This window comes from Oryza brachyantha, chromosome 8 (assembly GCF_000231095.2).
Source record: "Oryza brachyantha chromosome 8, ObraRS2, whole genome shotgun sequence".
Lineage (NCBI taxonomy): Eukaryota > Viridiplantae > Streptophyta > Magnoliopsida > Poales > Poaceae > Oryza > Oryza brachyantha.
Window position 1 is genome coordinate 17,572,946 of NC_023170.2, and position 21,751 is coordinate 17,594,696.

Sequence of the window (21,751 nt, forward strand, 5' to 3'; positions counted from 1 at the left end):
TCAGATTCCGTGATAGTTTTAAATATGATTAAGAAAAATGGTACATAAGATTTTTTTGTATAAATAAAATATTTCACTCTATAATTTAAATTTTAGAAGATATTATTTGAAATCATGTTAATAATTACCATGCATATCCAAAATGATGTTTTTAATGGCATGTAAAAGGTTTTCTTATCATGAGATCTTACCTCTAATGAGATAAGAAAACTATGAACTGTTGGATGAAGGCCTAATAAACTGTCCAAAATAAATTCGGAGTACACTGTAAAAAGTCCAACTAACAGTGCACTGTATTATGGTCAATCTTTGTATTAATATAATCAACCAGTTTATTCAAAAACACAATACGGTGATATGAGCTCAAATTTAAGACTGTCACTGTCTGAAGGCTGAAGCTATATTAAATTAATTCAGGTATAAATCACTCAGAATTAAACATAAGATTAATGCACAAAATAACATCAAGGCAAAGACAATGATAAGTTGGCTACAAAGTTTTTTAAGGGCAGATTGCAGAGACAAGGCCAGACAAGATCAGCTTCCCCTTTTCAGGTACCTTCTCAAGCCGTTCATTAACCGGCACTTTGTCCTTTAAATAACACTTAGGCCGGCTTTGGCTGTACTGTACACTCCAGAAAGCACAGTAGACAAAAGGAAGGAAACATCTGCAGAGTTCGTCATCAACCGAAACAAGCAAACAATTTGTGCGTAGATTAGCATTTAGCCTGATGCTCTAGGCATTAGCCAGCAATTAACAAACGAAAGCTTTGGATGTCAATTTGGCAAGAAACGGATCTCAACTGGGCAGGTTCAAGGTAGCAGAATCAGAGACTCAACACCAAAGTAGAAACCACCGTCAGAATTCCATATGTGGCACACAGAAATGAAAGATTATTATTTTTGGTCAGTTTAATCATGATGCTAATAGTACTTAAGAAAACAGAGAAATGCATAGGTTGCCCTTTTGTGCTGATGGTAGCACAACAATGTGTCCAGGTTCCTGAATCCAACTTGAATGTACAATGGACCTGATAACTGATCTTTTTTTCCCATGACTTTTGACGCCTTTATTAATTAGCTTCTTCTAATCAAACTTTTTATCTGTCCTGAAGGACCCTAGAAATGCTTTTATTCCTAGATGCATGCATTAAAGAGGTTCCTTGTATCCTGTTGGTCGAAATGCAGATAAGCTCACGGGTCCTACCAGTCCAACAGATTAAATCACTATTTAAAATACACAAATTTGCTCTAAATTTTAGGGATTTGAATTGAATTGTTTCGTGTAAATTCCCTGTCTTTCATATAGGATGTAATCATTGCCTTTTATATACGATGCAATCATGTGAACGTTTCAGGGTTGGTGAATGGTTGCAGAAACTAAGCCTTTCAAATGGTTATTATTTATTAACGTCTTGCCATTCACGACATAGGTGAACGGATTAAATTATCTGAAAATCGTAGCAAAGGATCATTGCAAATTCTAAATCCACCAAAAGCGACATTAGGAGGGAACATGAACCTACCCATCGGCCCAAAATGGCAGGTGCAACACCACTGTTAATACTCCACTGGAAACAAAGTTAGATTAATTAAAACTAACCACTGATTGATTACTAGTAGTAGACACCAACTAGTTGTACTCAACCTTGCAACTTGGGACAAAACAAAGCATGGCCCTCTTGCTCTGGAAGGTGCTTGTCGCCTTGTCATGTCGGCAATTAATAGCAACTTCTTAAACAAACCCCTCTTCTGGATCGACCCATCCATGATGATCTACCAGCTACCCTACCTGTACCTGCTTGATCTTGACGGTGTTCTTCCCTCTTATTCTTATTTAATAATCTAGTATTTGAAAGATAGATACATCCTTTTCCTTTACTTTTAATAAATGGTATCATTAATTTTATCATAAAGATTACATAATTATTATTTATGGTGTTATGGCTTTTATTATTATTTATTAAATAAGCAATTGTATCATTATTAAGAAACTATTGGCAGATACTAGCTATATTTTTATTATAAAATTTGGTACATTCGGTTGTTTCGTACCTCAGTGTAACAAAAATATAATTGTAAATTTTGGTACTAGATATATTTTCTCAAAGATGATATATATATATATAACTTATATTTTACTTATTTATATAAATTCTTTTAAAAAATGAATGATCAAATGTATATCGTGAAGTCAACAATATCATCACTTAAAATCCGAATGGGTAGTGCTTAGAAAGTTATAAATGTATTTTAAAGTGTCAGCGAACTACGGATAAAACTATGTTTATGATAATTATTTGAGTACATAAACAAATTAATTAAATAAGAGTATTAGAAAGTTGCTCATTTGGTTTAAAGGTTTTAAAAGAAATGAAGATTAAGAAGTTTTTTTAAAAAAAATCATATTATTTAGTATCTTTGGAAACATGTGTTTGTCATAATCTATTAATCAACAAGATGGAAACGCACATCCTAAATGCCTGTGTTACCCTGAAAAGTTCATAAACAGAATCTGATCTCATCCCTGGCTAATTCATACTCCCCCGTCACAAAATATTGCTATTTGTATGATTCAAATTTAAATTAAGAAGATAATTAAATCTGATTTAAATTTAAATTAAGAAGATAGTAGTAATATTTATGACGGAATTAATCATCGAGATGAAGAGAAGAAACCCTAAATGCGTGTGTTCCCCTGAAAATTTCAGAAACAGAATCTGATCTCATCCCTGCAGGCAAAGCGGCGCCTGGAGCAGGTTGAGGCAGTCCAAGACTCCAATGCCTCTGCTTTTTGGCGGCAACAGCAACAGCAGCAGCATCCGACCCTGCAACTTGACATAGTTAGGGAGGGAGGGGCTCGCCATGTCGCTGAAAATTTAACGACGGCGACGGCGGCAGAAAGGCAGCACCTTTACCGGACTCGCCGGATGCATCCTCGTCCTGACTCTCATCTCAATCCCATGACCTGTCTTTTTAGCGGTTGATTTCCTCGCGCTTTTTATCAGTACTGTACTTGTTACTGGCATTCATCGGTTTCTGAAGAAAAAGATGAACCTTTTTCTTGATTTTTGGTAGCAGTAGTACTATAACTACAATAGACTATTACAAGGCGACCAAGTACAGTGGATTAGACTCGTTTTGCTCCTGATTCAGAGCACATCTGAATCTTCAGCACAGTCGTAGTGTGCAGTAGTCTTCGATCTCTGTACTCTGAAGCAGAGAATTCTCTTGAAACTGCTCTGTTCAGTTCTGACTTCAGAGAACTCAAGGATGCAAAGAATGTTTTCTTAAAAAAGATTATTTATCCAATATTTCTTTAGAAATTTAACAAGAACTCTGTTTCTTCTCTGCAAGACATAAAAATACCATAGATTTTCAGAGACAGTTTTACATGGAACAACCTAAGCATATTCATATCACTAACTGAACTAAAGTATCATTCCTGAGCATCAGTCAAACAGTATTCACACAAAATGGAGGGAAGGGAAGTGATCGACAGGATCACAAATCCACCCTCCCAAAGTAATCTTCTTTCTGCTCCTAAAAGGATTAACCAAAAGCTAGCTACCAAAGAACCCAAAAGATTAGAGGAGAGGAGTAGAAATCATGGGGTGATTTGATCTGCAGGATTATTTCATGGGGAGGCTTCTGAAGTCGAGCATGCCAGCCCTGAGGCCGAGGAAGCTGTTGCCTCTGCTGATGCAGTTGCACTCCTTCTGGAGGCCGATGCTGCAGCCGAAGCAGAGGCCGCCGCCGCGGCGGGGCTGCAGCTCCGGCGCCCTCTTGGCCGGCTTGACGTCGTCGTCTTCGTCGTCGTACTCCTGGGAGGACGGTGGGCTGATGCAGAGGTCGAGGTTGAGGTCGGGGCATCTGGGCGGCTTGTCGAGCTGCTCCTTTTCCGGCGACGTTGGCGGCGGCGCCTGGGGCTGGAAGGAGATGGTGGCGGCGGCGGCGGCGTTGACGGGGCGGTGGGTGACGGGGTCGATCCCTCTCCCCAGCAGCTTCCGCCGGATGTGCGTGTTCCAGTAGTTCTTGATCTCGTTGTCCGTCCTCCCCGGCAGCCGCGCGGCGATCAGCGACCACCTGATCAATTTCATCACAGATCGGAATCAGCAACCAATCGATGGAAACCGAATCGATGGAAGAAGATGATCGATGGCTGCGAAGACAGAGAGAAAGAAAGAAAGAAAGCGAGAAGGAAGAGTAACGCACTTGTTGCCGAGGAGGCTGTGGAGCTTGATGATGAGGTCATCCTCGTCGGCGGTGAAGTTGCCGCGCTTGAGGTCAGGCCTGAGGTAGTTGATCCACCGGAGGCGGCAGCTCTTGCCGCAGCGGAGAAGACCGGCGGCCTTGGGCAGCGAGCGCCAGCACCCCTCGCCGTGGGCGCGGATGTAAGACACCAGCCGCTCGTCTTCCTCCTTGGTCCACGCGCCCTTGTTGGTGTGCTCCTTCTCGCAGCACGGCGACCTCCCCATGGATGCAAGCGCGACGATGTGGACGGATCTCCCCCTCCTCCTAGGCTCCTAGCTCGCGTGGCGAGCGGCGGGTGGATGAGAAGGCCGGTTATATAGGCGGGCGCGGTGGTGGTTAGGCGGCGGCCGGGTGGCCCAGCAGCGAAGCAAAGGAAAGGATGGCGCCAATTCACTTTTGGTTTGGTTGGTTGGCTGGTTGGCGCGCGCGGGAAGAGGGAGAGGACGAGGCGGTGGGTGCCGCCACGTCCGCGCGCCCGTGGGATGGGAAGGTGATGCGCGCTCGTCGAGGTTGTGGGTGCGGGTAGGTGCAGAGCGAACGCTCGCCGGCGGCGGCGGCGGCGCTGACACGCGCGCTCGGTCGCCGCTGCCTACCTCAGCGCTCTGCTCGCCGCTCTCCGCTCCGCTGCGCGGTTCGATCGCCTCGTTGCATGACACCTGGTACTCTGGTAGTAACTACCAAGCTATTGGCTACTGAAAATTACTGGCTGCTGCTGGTTAGGGTGCGGTTAGATTCCAAATTTTTTTTGGATCAACCGTCACCTAAGACGTTTAATCATTTATCGGAAAAAAAATTTCGGATATAAATGAAAAAACAAATTACGTATTCCAAACTGTGAGACGAGTCTAATTAATCCGTCATTAGCACATGTTAGTTACTATAGCATTTATGAGTAATCATGACCTTATTAGACTCAAAAGATTTGTCTCACGATTTCTCTTGTAACTGTGTAATTAATTTTTTTATTTATATTTAATGCTCTATTTATGTGTCCAAAGATTCAATGTGATATTTTTATAAAACTTTTTTAAACTAAACATGGCGTTAGCAATGAATAGTTCGTGGGATAAACACATCTGCACCTATTTAATTTGTTGGATAAGTGCAACATTTTTTTCACTACAAATATAGCCGGACATGGCAATATGTCATACGATTTATGATGGACTGAACAGCCCTATAAAGAAAATAGACAGTATTTTTAAATAAACCGTTTCATTTAATCTGATTTTTATGTATTACGTGACGTGTGATTGTTGGGGAAAAAGAGGAGCACTATTCTGCTTTTAAATAGTAGACATAATAAACTGAAATTCGATCTTTATATACAGAATTGGATATCCACGTCTGAAGGTAAGTGCAATATAATTATCAAACATATAGTCTTATTTGATTATATTGAGCTGTTAAACAACCGCGTATCTGCTTGAACTGTTTAAAAATGATACAATCACATAGGTTAAGGGCCAATTGGACGGTGTAGCCGACCGAGTAACCGGTAAGTGGTAACCCTGAATAACTGATACACCGGTGTTATGATATTTGAGGAAGATTGTCCATAATCATGTTTTGAAGATTTAGGTTTCGGCTGAATTAATTTCATTATTAAATATAGTGTTCTTGGTGTCACGTTTACTGAATATTGGATGGATATCTCGGCGAATATTTTTTGTTCGATGGGAGACCACAGTTCATTCCATAATAGGGTGATTTTGTAACAAACTCATGTTTAAATTGTGTTTATCATGGAATTTATGTTTGAATTCGGTTGTTGTCATGACAAAGAAAATCGAAACCAAATCGGTTTGGGAAATTGAGGTGCTGGATTTTTTTCTCCGTGTGCTCATCCAGAATTGCAGATCACTTAACCCATGTGCCTGAAGAGAAGAGATTTGAACACGCTGACCTATAACCATGAGACTTTGTTGCTCGTTACTGATTAATAAACTAAGCGATGGAAAATGACAGGTTCTAAAAATAGATTAGTAATTCTCCATATTTAGCATGCGTCTAATTAATCCTCGCTCGATGGATCGACCTCCATTTCTTGGACAGTTCAATCGATCTGTCAAAGGCGTAATAAACGTTGCCGTATTTCAGTTTTGGAAATTTGTCTGATAAATACTCTCTTCAAATAGATTAATTGGGCACTAGCTACTTCATGTTTTGGTCAGACCTGAAGGGAGATATTCTCACCAAACTCTGTCCTTTTTGAATTGATTTCACCAAACGCATGAAATTCCACACGTGCACGATCTCCCAAGTAGGATGCAAAACCTGGTGCGTGCTTAATTATGATCTGGTCCTGGAAAACAGTAGTCATCAGGACATCAACGAGACTGGGAAAAAAAATCACACTTATTACTACCTACTCCCAACACTGAGGCACCGGTTGATCAGCTTATTGCCAAGGCTACTCTTTCATTTATCATGAACACGCTTCAATTTCAAACCATAAACGATTTTCCAGTTTGTTTAGAAAATCAAACATACCCATCTTTCAGAGGTTAATAGTAGTTACTCCCTTTATTTTATATTAAGTTATTTTGAATTTGTACTACAACCAAAAATAATTTAAGATAACAATTTCGCATTTATAATTTTGGTGACTCTAGGTCCGGTTGCACTCCATTCCCATTTTTCTCAAGAATTAGGCTTCAACTCCTCGGGATAAGATTTTTGAAGCTTAACCGCTGTCAAAGTTAGACGTGTGCATCATTCAAGAGTTCAAGTACTTAATGGTAGTGTTAGGAGGGACTAACAAATCCATGGGGACATTTCTGTTTGGGCTTACACAGATACTCTCTCCTACGTAATAACTCATATCATTTTAGACAATGACACGATCTCTAAAATAGATATTTACCTATGATTATCATTTACTGTATATATACAAAATAAATATTTATCTTTTAAAGTATTTTTATGACCATCTACCTGCTATCTTAATGTCTTAAAACTAAATATTATCATAGTTATTAATAATTAAAGTATTGAGAATTTGATCCCATAATCCCAGAGCAAAGTTAATAATATAGCCAGCAAGCTGGCCATAAGACTTCTTGTAGTATTTTTTTAGCTCGCCCATATAGTCATCATTAATATAGGACTTATTCATCTCCCGCACACAATTTTTTAGTTCTTATGTTCGAGTTAGCTATAAGCTTATATCACGTTTCTTCCCTCCCCCTCTACTCCACCTTAATAATTAGTCAGCTTACAACTTGCTTAGCCCTAATCCAAAAGAGCTATATACATTGATGGGCCTCTTTTTCCGGTGAGTGAGTACTGCCGACCGAACATGGCCATGGACCATTTTGATTGCTCCTGTGCTAGTGTACGTTAAGAAGTAAAGGCGAATACGTGGCCGGTTCTGGGACGGCCACGTCACATGTTTATCTACACCGCTGTCCTGCTGCATTCTGAGTGACTCGATGTGTCTGTAGAACGCTCCAGAAACAGTTACTGTACACAACTATAGTACCATCTTCTCTTAAGTACCAGTGATGCGTAATGATCAAATACCTAACACAAATATTGATTTCTGATTCTCCCATGCAGATATTAGTCTTGGAGTGAGCATGTGTTAGGTTAGGTAGTATGATTGTTCCAGCCTCCCAGGACTGGAGATTTTCAGAACCCAAGTCTGCGCTGTAGTGCTGTTACATTTCTATTTGATGACCTTGAATTCAGACTCAAGAATCCTAAACCTTCTAGAACTAAGGCCCATACATGGATCCTATTTTCGATGAAGCTAGAGATTTTAAGAAGCAAATATTTAGTGAGAATTTAGAAAAAGTTAGGTTTGTCGGTTCATAAGCTCTGACTGCTGACTCATCTTTTATTCTACAGTTATCGACTCCCAAATTTAACTGTAAATTATTTCAAGAGGGTGGAGATTCTACGGTAGACTAGAGCGGCCTTAAACACTGAGCTATATATTTTCTTCGACATGATCAAAGCGATACCATGTCAATTTGTACTCTTCCTAATTAAATTTTATCTATACGGGACATAGGTTAGCTCCAACTTCCAAGTCAGTTGGTGGATGCAAATCCTAAATCAACTTGCCAAGACATTATAAAACTTCTTTTTTGGGTCTGAATTGATGCTTGTCCGTGACATTTCTTAAGAATCAGTATTTGAATAGGCATAGGCGTCAGTTTGGCATGGTCGCATGCATGTTCGAGAATACTATAATGACGAACAACACATGGTATGACATTATATTAGCACGTGTCGTTGTAACAACTACTACCAACTCCTCATGAGTTAACTACAATTTACAAGCATCCCTCTGATAACATTATCATGTACGCGTTGCTATCAAACCGCATCAGATGACTGACATTTTACAAGTAAAGAAAGATGACCTTCCGAGGCACGCTTACGTAGAACATAACCGGTTGGTCTCCCGTATGAATGTCATTTCAGACATGTTTATTACCTTATTCCATCTTTGGCGTCTATCAGTTTTTGTGTTGCAAGTGAGTTGACCAGATAGATATCTTAGGATACAAACAACTGCTCTAGTAGAGACTAGAGATAGCACACAGAAGGCAGAATAACATATGTCCAAAGTACTTTTAGATATTAAAGCTATGTCGCCTCCATATAATCCCCCATGAAATATTGATAGGGTATATGTAGACATGAAGGAAATGTTCGTATGAATTTAGAATCTTTTTGGGATATGGCTGCAATGGATCATCACTAGAATTCTGTTATTTGGCCTTGATACTTAATAATCTGAGGCCATGCTGATGAAGAACATACCAATATTACTTGCTCTTCTTGGAAGCCTCGTACAGGTAGCTCACGATAACAACCGCTGCAGCAACAGCTACCCCAACAGCGCTCTGTGCGAGTACAGCACCAGTTGAAAGATCAGATTTCGTAGACGCAGGGCCGCTGCTCCGTGGAGTGAAGCCAAGTTCAGAAAGTTTCTTGTGTGATTCAGCATAGTCCTTAAAGAAGGCGTCTTCATCCTGCCATATGAACAGAATAAGGCAATGGCATAGTAAGGCAGCATCACATACTGTCTGTTCTTTTATTATTTGGTTGTCATTGTAGGCATCAAAACAGTTCCTATAGCATTTTGAAAATTATCTACAATTATATGCTGGTAAAAGCTGTAAATGTATAATGGTCTGAGATCATCTTTGATAATAAATCTATGAATAGCATTTTCAACTGACAAACTCAAACATTTTATAGTCCTAAAACGTGAACAAAAGGACATGTAAAATGGGGAAGTTTTAAGTGCAAGGAATAGAATATATATTAAAAAAATGATGTTTACCCTGGCATAAAGCTCCACATAGCGCCTAAATCCAGGATCTTCTAACAATGCCTTGTCAGTAGGGAGCTTCAGGAGCCCCTCAGATTCCCCCTTCAGTAGCTCACTGCAGTTATAAAAATATTATACCAATATATTCCAATCTAAAAAACTAGCACTTGGAGATAGTAGATGACCAGTATTTTGTATTCAACTTACAGAAAGTATGAATTGTCAAACTTTAGAGGCTCCTGAGTCCATGCACCTTCAAATCCAGACCTTTCAGCATGCGCCCTTCCCTTAAAAGGGTAAGCAAATCGTTAAAGCCGTTCTTCTTATGAGGCTTACCTCTACACAAGTTCTACATTAACTATAAACATTTACCAGTGTGTGCCCTCCAGATAAAGCTACTATATCTTTGTCTGTTAAGCCCATCCGGTAAAAGATGTCCCTTAGATGTGGTGCACCTACTCATGAAACAAAGATAAATATCCAGATACACCCCGCAAAAGTAGATATGATTACAATCGAGACTAAGAAATAATGGGATTAGTAACACTTGAACATAATATCAAAGAAGGTTTCTGGCATCAGGCATTAAAACACTAAAATAAGAACATGCCTTGTACTGTAAATGTAAGAAAAGGAAACATACGGGTTTCAAAAAAAAGAAAAGGAACATACTTCAGCAGAAGGAAAAGGAAAACAGATAAACAACATAAACAAATACCATATGTACAACAGCACCTGCTGATAGTGCAGTAATATAAGATCAAGTGAAAGATGAGCCTCTGATCTATGAAGAGATGTATAAGCAATCAAGATCAATGTACGTATGACAGTAGGTATTGCATGAAATGGGTGTTTCAAGCAATACTAAGTACTAAATGCCAGAACATGAATACTAGCAGACCAGTACAGAGGAAAAGCATAGGTAGGACTACGTGTTGTTGACTTTTTAGCACACGTTTGATCATTCGTCGTATTCAAATTTTTTGTGCAAATATACAAAATGTAAGTTATAATTAAAATACATTTAGTAATAAATCCAACCACAGCAAAATAAATGGTAAATAAGTTCTTTGAATAGAACTAATGGCCAAACGCATGCCAAAAAGTCAACGGCGTAATCTATTAAAACCTGGAGGTAGCACTTTGATTTGTTGCTTACAATACCCGTCAGGAAGCCCGAGAATAGAAAATGATAAGAAAAAAGATAGACCAGTTTAAGGTTTGTAGTGATTACCTCTCTTAGCATCAGGAAGACGCCCTTCACGGGGGCAAACAGATGAATCCTGATTCAGGTCAAAAGAACCTAATAAGTGTGAATCCATAAAAGATGCATCCATTCATAAAGAATTGTTATCTCGCATACACGTCTTCCAGGAAGGAACTCAACAGTTGGACCCCCAGTAACTTCAACTGCAACAACTCCAGCGAGCTGTAACAAAAATCTAGTTAAGATCTCAAAATTTACACATTAATCAATAAGAATGTGTAAAAAGAAGAAAAAACCAGATGTCACAGTATTAAGGTACACTTATCATAAGCTAATTACACAAGAACCTTCAAGCAATACTAACTTACCTGGTAAAGGTCGGCATATGTAATCTTAGGGTTCTTGGCTTTAATAGGCTCTGTTGCAGCAAACGACAGTTGGATAAGCAAAGTGATCATTTGATTTATTTCATCAGTGAATAAAGTGACAATATCACAATACACTAGGCAAACTGAAACAGGTAAATAATGCGACTCCATAGAGATGAGTATTGCAATGCCATTGAGAATAATTGAAAAACATGGGACTTTCCTTTTCTTTTAGTAATTTGTCCCAAAATATTAGATCCCCAAATTAGGAAAAATAAAAGGAGAGTTATTTCAACTTTTGCGAAGCTGACAACAAAACCCAAACTAGGCATCAGTCATATAGAGGTGATGAGTAGTTAGGCACTACAGCCATTTTGAAAGGGTCAGGGGGGGGGGGGGGGTGAGAGGTGCTTTTGTCTAAGCATCTACTACCACAATGGGGACAAACGATACGTACCGAGAAGATCAATAGCAATCTTTAGACCAGCGTTTGAGCCGTGAGTGTACTCTTCCTCGTATCTAATTGAACCATTTGCACCGCCAGTTTTTGTGTTCACATCATAAGTGCCAGCATCATGCCATCTGCGAGGGAGTGTAAAGGAACTAAGTTTTAGTCTAAGAGTAATCCATAGAGCATGCAGAATATCCTCCCTGGTAAATGAGAAAGAGATGCACTACAGAAGAACAACTGTATACAGCATATGAAATTTACTCCTTAAAAAATCGCAATCCCATATCTAAAGTAATAAACTAGTAAGTGGCCTGCCTGCACTACCAGTGATAATGCTTCTGAGTCCATTCCTGACTACAATTAAGACAGAACACATGCGCATCGGTTAATGCAGCACCTGTTTGTTCCAAAGTATGTACAGTATAAAAGCAGAGGTATCTCATCACTTCCACAAATATAACACGAAGCCCGTGGAGGGGAACACTGATACATCTAGAATAAGCATTTCATCTTAGCTTCCTGCGGTTGTGCATGAATCTAGGAGCGATTGCAAGTGCTCGCACTCCCATTCCACTGACTAGTATGACACAAGATTAAAAGAAAAAAAATGCACGCACATCACTAGATGTGAGTTAAAACATCGTCAGTTCGTCGTTAATACAAAAGACGTAGGCGCACAATCAAATCTAGGAGCCATTCAACTCAAAGCAAGGGGGACGCACGCGAGGTGTTCGTCAAATCGCTTCGCCCAGCAGCAACGGCACGGACCAGCGGGAAGCGCCATGCCAGGTATGGAATCCACCGCCGCAGCCAACCAAACCTCCCAGAGGCACAAGCCCGAAGACCCAGCGCGACACCACACGAGACACGAGGGGGAAGAGACGGGGAAGGGGGAGTAGTAGCGTACGCGAGGCGGAGCATGATGGGGGCGCATCCCTTGGAGGAGATGAGGGCGCGGAGCAGGCGGCGCGCCCGGTCGACCTGGCGCATGTAGTCGGCGTCCACGAGAGGGGCCGCCATGGCGTTCGCCGGAGCGGAGGAGGAGGAGGGAGCTTAACCCTAGAGCGCGTGTGGGGTGGGGGGTGGGGGCGACGAGATAACGCCGAGGGTGCGCGATTGGCTCCTCCGCGCCGTCGAGTCGCCGTCGCCTCGCCTCCTCTCCTCTGCTGCTCTGGTTTTACACCTATTACTGCCAACGACTGTGTCTAGGGTGTTGTGGGGCCCAGTGTCAGTTTTCTTCTTCTTTTTTTCTTCTTTTTTGGAATTGTCTTCAACCATGAATCTTATCTTTTTCAACCTACTATGAACTTCATTTTTTTAAGTTTTTAGATATAATTTTGACTTTTTTATTTAATCTTTTTAAGTTTTTAGATACAATGACTCTTTCTTTTATTTAATTTTTTTTCGATTAATAGTGTTATTGTTAAACATGAATAATACTTTATGTGTGACTATTTTTTTAAAGTTTTTTTATAAATTTTTTAAATAAGATGAATGGTCAAAGCGTTGGACATAGAAATCGAAAAACAAAGTTATTATGGGGTTATTATGGGGTAGAGGTAGTACCATTTTTTAAAATTTTCTATGTCCAATCACGTAGATAAGAACTACTGCAATACTACTTCCTCTGTTCCCAGCATTTGGGTGATATGAATATTGTTTTAAAATATAGATATTTTTTACTCAATTCACTAGTAATTATTTCATGAATCGCTTCACATTTAAAATTATTCGTATTTTATTCCCCCTTCTTTCTGTATTGATTAAGAAACACCATATTATTTTCTTATTAACCTTAATCTTTTTAAACAAAATAAAAATACTTATATTTTTAATTGTGACGGTGGATTGTTTAGTTCTTTAACCCAAAGACTAGTAGCAGGCACTCAGTTTTCACCTCATTTTATATGCCAGCAAGCCTAGGGCATGAAGCGGCTTCCTCTGTTAGAGGGTGTTTGTTTCCCTTCTATTTTTTTTCTGTCTCTGTCACATTGAATATTTGAACACTAATTAGAAATATTAAATATAGATTATTACTAAAACTCACCCCATAATCTGGACTATTTCACGAGACGAATCTATTGAGCTTAATTAGTCCATGATTAGCGAATGTGATGCTACCGTAAACATTTGCAAATCGTGGATTAATTAGGCTTCAAAAATTTGTCTCATGAAATAACCTTTATTTATGCAATTAGTTTTGCTATCAGTCTATATTTAATATTTCTAATTAACGTGTAAACATCCGATGTGATAAGAGAAAAAAAATCCATGGATCCAATCAGCCTCTTGTAAGTTACATGAGCTATATTGCATACCAGAACAAACCGCCTTAAGGCCCTTAACAAATCAAAATCCATATTCATGATCAAGGCATAGGTCTCTGAATCGATCCAAGTTGCCTAATGCGGCATGAGTTTTTAAACTGCATGCAAATTGTCAAATCTAGATGGAAAATTTTTTAAAGGGGATTGGACATGGCCTATCAAGGTGAACAAAAGTTTTCAAATCAGCAAAAAGTTATCAAACCAAGGTAAAAAGTCTAAGCCATGTGAAAAATGAGTCAAATGCCTAATTAATGGTGAACTAGGAGATTGCCTTGGGAGGCGAAGCAGGCAACAATGCGTCATCTGTTGAATATTCTAAAAGATATTGGGGGACCATAATAAAATAGAATGTATGAAAAGTTTAGATTGGTAACCCCAAATAGCATGTAAGACGATGGTATTGTACTTAGCATTTCCATTTTTCTGTTGATAGATGCTGGACTATCCGGCCTAGTAGTGATCATGTGTTGATTAAATGTGAGTTGGATAATCCTAATATGGTCAGAATGTCTAGGTAGTTCAATGTTTGATATGACCATGTGTTGATCAGACAAATGACTTGAGCTAGTCGAATAATCCCAAACTAGTCAAACGATCCATCCAAGGGCTTGATTACTTTAGCCTGATAGTTTGACTTAGACTTTGCCTACAAGATGTCGGAAAAGTTGATATATTTGATCATCCTAGGTTGGATAGTCCTGCCCATGCCATATAGTCCAATCACATTGAGTCAGACAATCTAGCGTGAGGCTAGACAGTCTGTCCTATTGTTTATTTTACCACTGCCGGACGGACCTCAAAGCTCGGCTAGGTGCAATGTGCAATCGAAGTGGGGGTCAGACTATTAGGACCTTTAGAGCCCAATAATTATATGCTTAGGGTGTGTTTGGTTTGGGGATAAGTTAGAATGGGTTAGACCCATTCCTGTTTTTTTGGTTTAGAGCGGTTTCATTTTTCTGTTTGGATGAAGGGTTAGAGCGAGCATGTTTTCTGTTTGGTTAGAGAGATGAAAATGGATAGAATGAACCTATCCTGTGTTTGGATGGATGAATTTTGGTAGGACAAGTAGGTAGAGTAACCTCCTCATATGCAAAGGTGAGATTACCTCCTCACAACAAATATGTGAAGTTACCAACTGAGTTTACAAACTGAGAATAGTTACGTGCATGCATCAATACATCAATTCTTCACACATAAATAGTATTTTTAAAACATTCACAAGCCAATTAATCCACGTTCTAAGTAATATAAGGATAATAATCACAAATTATTTTTCTTTTGTCAATATGTCTTTTGGCTATCAACAAGCAACAAATGACACGGTTGAACAATCGATCAAACTTTGAAATGGATGAAATTCGCACGAAATGTTAACCGCTTGTTGTATGGTACTGCCGATTTGCAGATGTTGGAGTGATGAGAGGATGCATCATATTCATCTAAAAAGACCTATACATCAATGAAGGGCAGCAAGAAATGCTCGTCGGGTGCCTCAGCTTCATCTCCCTCCTTGGCAGCCTCGACACGTCATCGGCCTCGCCGCCGCCGTCTTCCGATAGCGAGGACGAGACGCAGGAGGTGAAGAGGAGAGGAGGGAGGGGAGCACCTGATGCCAGCACCGATCTATTCCCTGTCGCCGCCGCAGCCTCCTCTCCTCCCCCTGTCGCTGTTGAGCCGCCTACGAGGAAGAAACGCCGAGGGGAAGAAAAATCGCGAGCGGAGGAGGGAGATGCGGTCTATGCACCGGTGATTTTTCCGGAGAGTTCACCCTTGCGTGGGCCCTCTTCACGCGTGCCCGCGCACGCTGCTGGGTCGGCTCGGTCCGGCAAATTTTGCCGGATCATCCCACCCCGAATCTGGCTAGAATATTCCCTCCTAGGTCCGACCCACTCCTTCCGACTCCCAAACCAAACAAGGGCAAAACCGGGTTGGCTCCATCCCAACCCATGAAATCTCCCCAACCAAACACATCCTTAGTGTCGATTGAAAAAAATGTAAAGAACGGAATAGTCTATGCCAGGACCAGGTTGTTCGACCCTATGCAATCATGTTGGTTTTTCGCAACGGTCACAAACAACTAGTTGGCTCAAGCTGCTTTATATAAACATGGTTTCTTGGTGTCATGGGTGACTTTTAGATTGCTCCCAAGCTGGTGCATACTTGTGCAAACCCAAGAGTCAATCCTATAAGCTAAATTGTTTCGTTCTCTTCAAGCTTAGTGCTCGTTCAAACTTCTCGTAGCCTTGTATGCACCCACCAAGAGCTTTGTGAGTAGTGCTCCAAGCGAGAAGGCATCTCTTGTTACTCGTGATATCTCAGCATGTCTAGACGGCTTTAAAGACGATTTCGATGATCTCTCAAAAGATTGTAGGAGACCTGAAGTGTTGTGGAGGGGTTGGAATTCACCTTTTGAAGTAGAGAAGAACCATCATATGGGAACACCTTTGGACTTTTTGACCAAAGGAGGGAGCAACACTCTTATATAACATATAGCATGCTTCAACAAGAACTACTGGTAGTTGCCGTCTTGCCGATATGCCATATCTCAGAAAAAAACTCAGGTTATCTAACTTCCCTTCTCTTTACATTTCTTGCTATTTTACTACTCGCTCTCTTATGTTATTATATAATTTTTTGAGTGGGCTTAGTAGAATTGCTAACAAGGCTCTAGGTTGTAAAACGTAGGATCACTTAACACCTAGGCACTTAGAGCGGTTTTGATTGGTGTACTTAATTTTAACAGCATTTTAATTTTTTTATTCACCCTTTCGTATGGCATCTTTGATTTAACATACTTCCTCTTATATATTGTTAGGCCTAGGAAACATGATCAATAGAAAAGCACACGACACCATTAGTAACAATACAACATCTAGTTTAGCATACGGGCTCACTTGTCTCCTCTATAGGATATAAGAGAAGTCTCTATTTCGTACGTACTCCATCCGGTCACAAAATATTTGTATTTAGGATAAGATTTTATCAAACTTGTAAAATTCTAACGTGCGTTTTTTTGCTACAGTGAGCTTATAAAATTTAATAAGTTCATAAATTTATGATATTAACTTTTCGAGAACAATATATGTGTATCATTTATCTTACTTAACCTAAGAATTTAAGAAATTATTGATGATCGGAGAAGTTTAACCAAATCTGGTTTTAAACAACAAATATTCTAACCGGAGGGAGTAACTCAGAAGTCGTTCGTGTAAGCAGTATTTAACTATTTATACATTTCCTGTATAATACTCCCTCCCTGTTCCTCCAAAATTAGGCTCCTTTTGATCTCCTCCTGCATGCGGCATGCGTTCTTGCACCACCGCGCGATTCCGCCGGCGCCAAATCCGGCCACCACCGTGGGACACGTCGCGAGCAGCCGCGCATGCCCCCCCCCCCCCCCCCCCCCCCCCGACGGACGCCCTTCGTTCCCGCGCTGCCGCTCCTTCCCCCGCAGCCCGCCTCCTCCTTCCACCTTCCTCCTCTTCCTTCTTTAGGACTACCACCAGCGCCACCGCCTAGCCCTTGGTTTCACGCGCTCGCCGCCGCCGCCCGCACTTGCTCCTTGTCCTCGCCGCCCTCCTCCACCCGCCGCGCTCCGCACGCCTTGCATTGCATGCATGACATGTCAGCGGCCGCGGTGCTCGCCGTCGTCGTCGCCGCCGCCGCAGCGCTCGCCGCGGCGGCGTCGGCCTACGAGCTGACCAAGAATGGCACCACCATCACCTACGACCGCCGGTCGCTGATCATCGACGGCCGGAGGGAGATTTTCTTCTCCGGGTCGATCCACTACCCGCGGAGCCCGCCCGACGCGTGGCCCGACCTCATCAGCAAGGCCAAGGAGGGCGGCCTCAACGTCATCACCACCTACGTCTTCTGGAACGGCCATGAGCCTGAGCCGGGCGTGGTGAGTACGCCATGGCATGGCATGCTCCATCGATTTGATCTGTTTCATTGCCATGTGTGTGTTCATGAATTCTCTCCCATCCTTCGATCGATTCATCGACTGCTTGCTTGTCCAATTCAGTACAACTTCGAAGGGAGATATGACCTGGTGAAGTTCTTCAAGCTGATCCAGGAGAACGAGATGTACGGCATTGTCAGGATCGGGCCGTTCGTGCAGGCCGAATGGAACCATGGGTTTGTTTGTGTGGCTTCACTTCTCATTCAGACATGCCTCTTCATCTCTGCATGGAGACTCTCTTTAATTTTTTGCTTCTTCTTGTTGTTGTTTTCGTCTTCTGTTGTTATCTTTCAGAGGGCTGCCCTACTGGCTACGGGAGGTCCCTGACATTATCTTCCGGACGGACAATGAGCCTTTCAAGGTGACAAATATGACGGCCTGGTTCAACCATTTTTTGAAAATTCAGTAACTAGTGGTTCAAATTTCAAAAAATATCTTGTCCAAAACACTGGTCAGATGCATTTTTGGGAGAAATGGAAGTGAACTTTGCAGCTTGTGGGTTCTGAAAAACTCTGACAACCTGACAACCTGTTCGTGTTCTTCATATGTGCAGAAGCACATGAAGGAGTTTGTGACTCTCATAGTGAACAAGCTCAAGGACGCAAAACTCTTTGCGTCACAAGGGGGCCCGATCATTCTGTCACAGGTTCATCTTCCAAATGTTCTATTGTTTCTTATCAGAGATCTGTCGATCTCCCAAGGACTGATCGGCTAATGGCGTTCTGAATTCTGATGGTGATTCTTGGTGAAATGTTTCTGCATGTGTAACAGATTGAGAATGAGTATCAGCACCTGGAAGTGGCATTCAAAGAGAATGGCACCAGCTACATCAACTGGGCAGCTAAGATGGCCACCGCCACCGATACCGGAGTTCCATGGATCATGTGCAAGCAAACTAAAGCTCCTGGTGAAGTGGTAACCTCATTAAGATCATACATTTTATAGCTCACAACTCATTAGTCTTTCAGTCAGCATAAGATGTGTGTTGTAGTGCACTGAATGGCCAAAGCGTTGTGAATTTGATTGCACTCATCATTTTAAGGATTTGCCCTGATGAAGCTGTTAGTTCTGAATTATATCTTTATCCAACAGATCCCTACCTGCAATGGGAGGCACTGTGGAGATACATGGCCAGGTCCAACTGACAAGAACAAGCCCCTCTTATGGACTGAAAACTGGACTGCTCAGTAAGTTACTAGACTACTATACATTTCAGTAAAAAAAAAAGCCCAATTTTGCTTGTTATATAGACTTTGATTAATTAACATGTGGTATTCATTTTGGTGTGGTGGTTCTTGTGATGTCTACAGGTACAGAGTTTTCGGTGATCCGCCGTCCCAGCGGTCAGCGGAGGACATCGCCTTCTCCGTGGCGCGCTTCTTCTCCGTCGGCGGCACGATGGCAAACTACTACATGGTATCACTGAACAGCGACAGTGAATCTGTTCTTGACAAAGCTGACAGAGATCTCTGACAGAACTGATGAACTATTGACAGTATCATGGAGGAACCAACCTTGGAAGGACGGGCGCCGCGTTCGTGATGCCGAGATACTACGACGAGGCCCCTCTCGACGAATTCGGTACGCTGCAGCTCTGAACAATTCATGAACTCGAGGTGAAGAACAATTTAACCATGGATGAAAATGGCGCAGGGCTGTACAAGGAGCCCAAATGGGGCCATCTCAAGGACCTTCACCACGCTCTCCGTCTCTGCAAGAAGGCCCTGCTCTGGGGCAACCCCTCGTCGCAGCCTCTCGGCAAACTCTACGAGGTAAGGCAGCGAGCCAGAGGAAGACGACGACGGCGCCGCCATTGCTGCTGCTGCTGATCGATCGGCGATGGATGGATGCAGGCGAGGGTGTTCGAGATCGCGGAGAAGAAGGTGTGCGTGGCGTTCCTGTCGAACCACAACACCAAGGAGGACGGGACGGTGACGTTCCGGGGGCAGAAGTACTTCGTGGCGCGGCGGTCGGTGAGCATCCTCGCCGACTGCAAGACGGTGGTGTTCAGCACGCAGCACGTGAACTCGCAGCACAACCAGCGCACCTTCCACTTCGCCGACCAGACGGTGCAGAACAACGCATGGGAGATGTTCGCCGAGGGCAAGATCCCCCGCTACAAGCAGACCACCATCCGCACGCAGCGCCCGCTCGAGCAGTACAACCTCACCAAGGACAAGACCGACTACCTCTGGTACGCCACCAGGTAAGCCACCCGGCCGGCCGGTCGTGAAATACATGTTAAGTTGCATGCACCGACCAGTTTTGATCGTGTGGCTCCGTGCCAGCTTTCGGCTGGAGGCGGACGACATGCCGTTCAGGAAGGACATCAGGCCGGTGCTGGAGGTGAGCAGCCATGGGCACGCCGTGGCGGCGTTCGTCAATGACGTATTCGTAGGTAACTTGGATCCATGGATGCCTTCGTCGTCGTCGTCTTCTCGCTGTTGTGTTGGTTTGGGTTTGACTTTGTTGGCTGTGGCGCGCGCGTGCGCATAGGTGTCGGGCACGGGACCAAGATCAACAAGGCGTTTACGATGGAGGTGGTGATGGAGCTCAAGGTGGGCGTGAACCACATCGCCATCCTCTCCACGACGCTCGGGATGATGGTAGTGAAACGGAAGCTCCAGCTGATCCGCCATTAACGGCCGGGGAAGGGAATGAGCTTGACACGATGGAGCTTGGTGTTTTCAGGACAGCGGCGCGTACCTGGAGCACCGGCAAGCCGGCGTGCACACGGTGACGATCCAGGGGCTGAACACGGGGACGCTGGACCTGACGACGAACGGGTGGGGGCACCTGGTGGCGCTGAACGGCGAGCGGCGGCAGGTGTACACGGAGCAAGGGATGGGGACGGTGGCGTGGAAGCCGGGGAAGAGCGCGCAGTCGCTGACGTGGTACCGGCGGCACTTCGACGCGCCGTCGGGCGACGACCCGGTGGTGATCGACCTGACGCCGATGGGGAAGGGCAACCTGTACGTGAACGGCGAGAGCCTCGGCCGGTACTGGGTGTCGTACCGGCACGCCCTCGGCAAGCCGTCGCAGTACCTGTACAACGTGCCGCGGCTGCTGCTCCGGCCGACGGGGAACGTGCTGATGCTGTTCGAGGAGGAGGGCGGCCGGCCGGACGCCATCATGATCCTCACCGTGAAGCGCGACAACATCTGCACCTTCATCTCGGAGAAGAACCCGGCGCACGTCCGGACGTGGGAGCGCAAGGACAGCCAGCTGACGGCGGTCGCCGGCGACGGCAGGCCCCAGGCGGTGCTGTCGTGCCCGCCCAAGAAGACCATCCGGCAGATCGTCTTCGCCAGCTACGGCAACCCGCTCGGCATCTGCGGCAACTACACCTTCGGCAGCTGCCACGCGCCGCGCTCCAAGGAGGTGGTCGAGAAGGCCTGCGTCGGCAAGAAGACCTGCTCGCTCACCGTCGCGCACGACGTCTACGGCGGCGACGCCAACTGCCCCGGCACCACCGCCACGCTCGCCGTCCAGGCCAAGTGCTCCAAGAGGCCTCCCGCCGCCGCCGCGCAATAATTCAGCCATCTGCTCTGCTCTGCTGCTCTTACATTTTGCTCTCTCGTTCTCGTCTTCGTCTCCATCCATCCATCCATCCATCGGATAGTTTAAGCTTAACCTTCTCCTGATGCTGCTCCTGTTGTACTTGATTGATTGGTTCCAACTCACTGGGAATTATTAGGCAAGAACTTGTTCGTGATCACCATCCATTCATGATCCTATGTAGTTGATGACTGTAGATTGATTAATTATTGAAGAGACGACATGCAAATGGTACAACATTCCATTTGGTGAATAAGAATCACAACATTAATGTGGTGCATTCATTTCACCTATATAGTAGTAGTTCCTTTGCAGAACATGCTCCTCGGACAAGA

General features: G+C 43.4%; 3 protein-coding genes across 3 annotated transcripts; 1 reads left to right on the forward strand and 2 right to left on the reverse strand.

Moving 5' to 3' along the window:
• Positions 1-3,545: 3,545 nt before the first annotated feature.
• On the reverse strand, positions 3,546-4,553 carry LOC102713293 (myb-related protein Zm38-like). The gene is made up of 2 exons (XM_040526817.1): positions 4,216-4,553; positions 3,546-4,086 (listed from the first exon to the last, which is right to left on the reverse strand). Exons 1-2 carry the CDS (start codon positions 4,476-4,478, stop codon positions 3,633-3,635), a joined length of 717 nt encoding a protein of 238 aa, XP_040382751.1. The 5' UTR covers positions 4,479-4,553; the 3' UTR covers positions 3,546-3,632.
• A 4,107-nt stretch (positions 4,554-8,660) lies between these two features.
• Positions 8,661-12,711, reverse strand: LOC102713566 (probable L-ascorbate peroxidase 4, peroxisomal). Its single transcript, XM_006659603.3, has 9 exons — positions 12,478-12,711; positions 11,577-11,701; positions 11,120-11,169; positions 10,908-10,973; positions 10,779-10,827; positions 9,917-9,999; positions 9,752-9,831; positions 9,557-9,659; positions 8,661-9,242 (listed from the first exon to the last, which is right to left on the reverse strand). Exons 1-9 carry the CDS (start codon positions 12,588-12,590, stop codon positions 9,036-9,038), a joined length of 876 nt encoding a protein of 291 aa, XP_006659666.1. The 5' UTR covers positions 12,591-12,711; the 3' UTR covers positions 8,661-9,035.
• Positions 12,712-17,504: 4,793 nt separating this feature from the next.
• On the forward strand, positions 17,505-21,696 carry LOC102700265 (beta-galactosidase 11). The gene is made up of 13 exons (XM_006660300.3): positions 17,505-17,801; positions 17,922-18,034; positions 18,153-18,219; positions 18,412-18,504; positions 18,630-18,773; positions 18,951-19,045; positions 19,169-19,274; positions 19,355-19,439; positions 19,512-19,630; positions 19,712-20,064; positions 20,147-20,256; positions 20,355-20,464; positions 20,550-21,696. Exons 1-13 carry the CDS (start codon positions 17,511-17,513, stop codon positions 21,390-21,392), a joined length of 2,529 nt encoding a protein of 842 aa, XP_006660363.3. The 5' UTR covers positions 17,505-17,510; the 3' UTR covers positions 21,393-21,696.
• The last annotated feature ends 55 nt before the right edge of the window (positions 21,697-21,751 follow it).

Excerpts from the sequence above, each read along its gene's own strand:
- LOC102700265 (XM_006660300.3), top strand. The coding sequence starts at position 17,511 with ATGCATGACATGTCAGCGGCCGCGGTGCTCGCCGTCGTCGTCGCCGCC. Across the intron at positions 19,631-19,711 it reads CTCTCGGCAAACTCTACGAG|GCGAGGGTGTTCGAGATCGC; the intron begins GTAAGGCAGCGA and ends GGATGGATGCAG. Across the intron at positions 20,257-20,354 it reads CGTCAATGACGTATTCGTAG|GTGTCGGGCACGGGACCAAG; the intron begins GTAACTTGGATC and ends GCGTGCGCATAG.
- LOC102713566 (XM_006659603.3), bottom strand. The coding sequence starts at position 12,590 with ATGGCGGCCCCTCTCGTGGACGCCGACTACATGCGCCAGGTCGACCGG. Across the intron at positions 10,828-10,907 it reads AGTTCCTTCCTGGAAGACGT|GATTCATCTGTTTGCCCCCG; the intron begins GTATGCGAGATA and ends GACCTGAATCAG. Across the intron at positions 9,832-9,916 it reads TATCTGGAGGGCACACACTG|GGAAGGGCGCATGCTGAAAG; the intron begins GTAAATGTTTAT and ends TACCCTTTTAAG.
- LOC102713293 (XM_040526817.1), bottom strand. The coding sequence starts at position 4,478 with ATGGGGAGGTCGCCGTGCTGCGAGAAGGAGCACACCAACAAGGGCGCG. Across the intron at positions 4,087-4,215 it reads CACAGCCTCCTCGGCAACAA|GTGGTCGCTGATCGCCGCGC; the intron begins GTGCGTTACTCT and ends GAAATTGATCAG.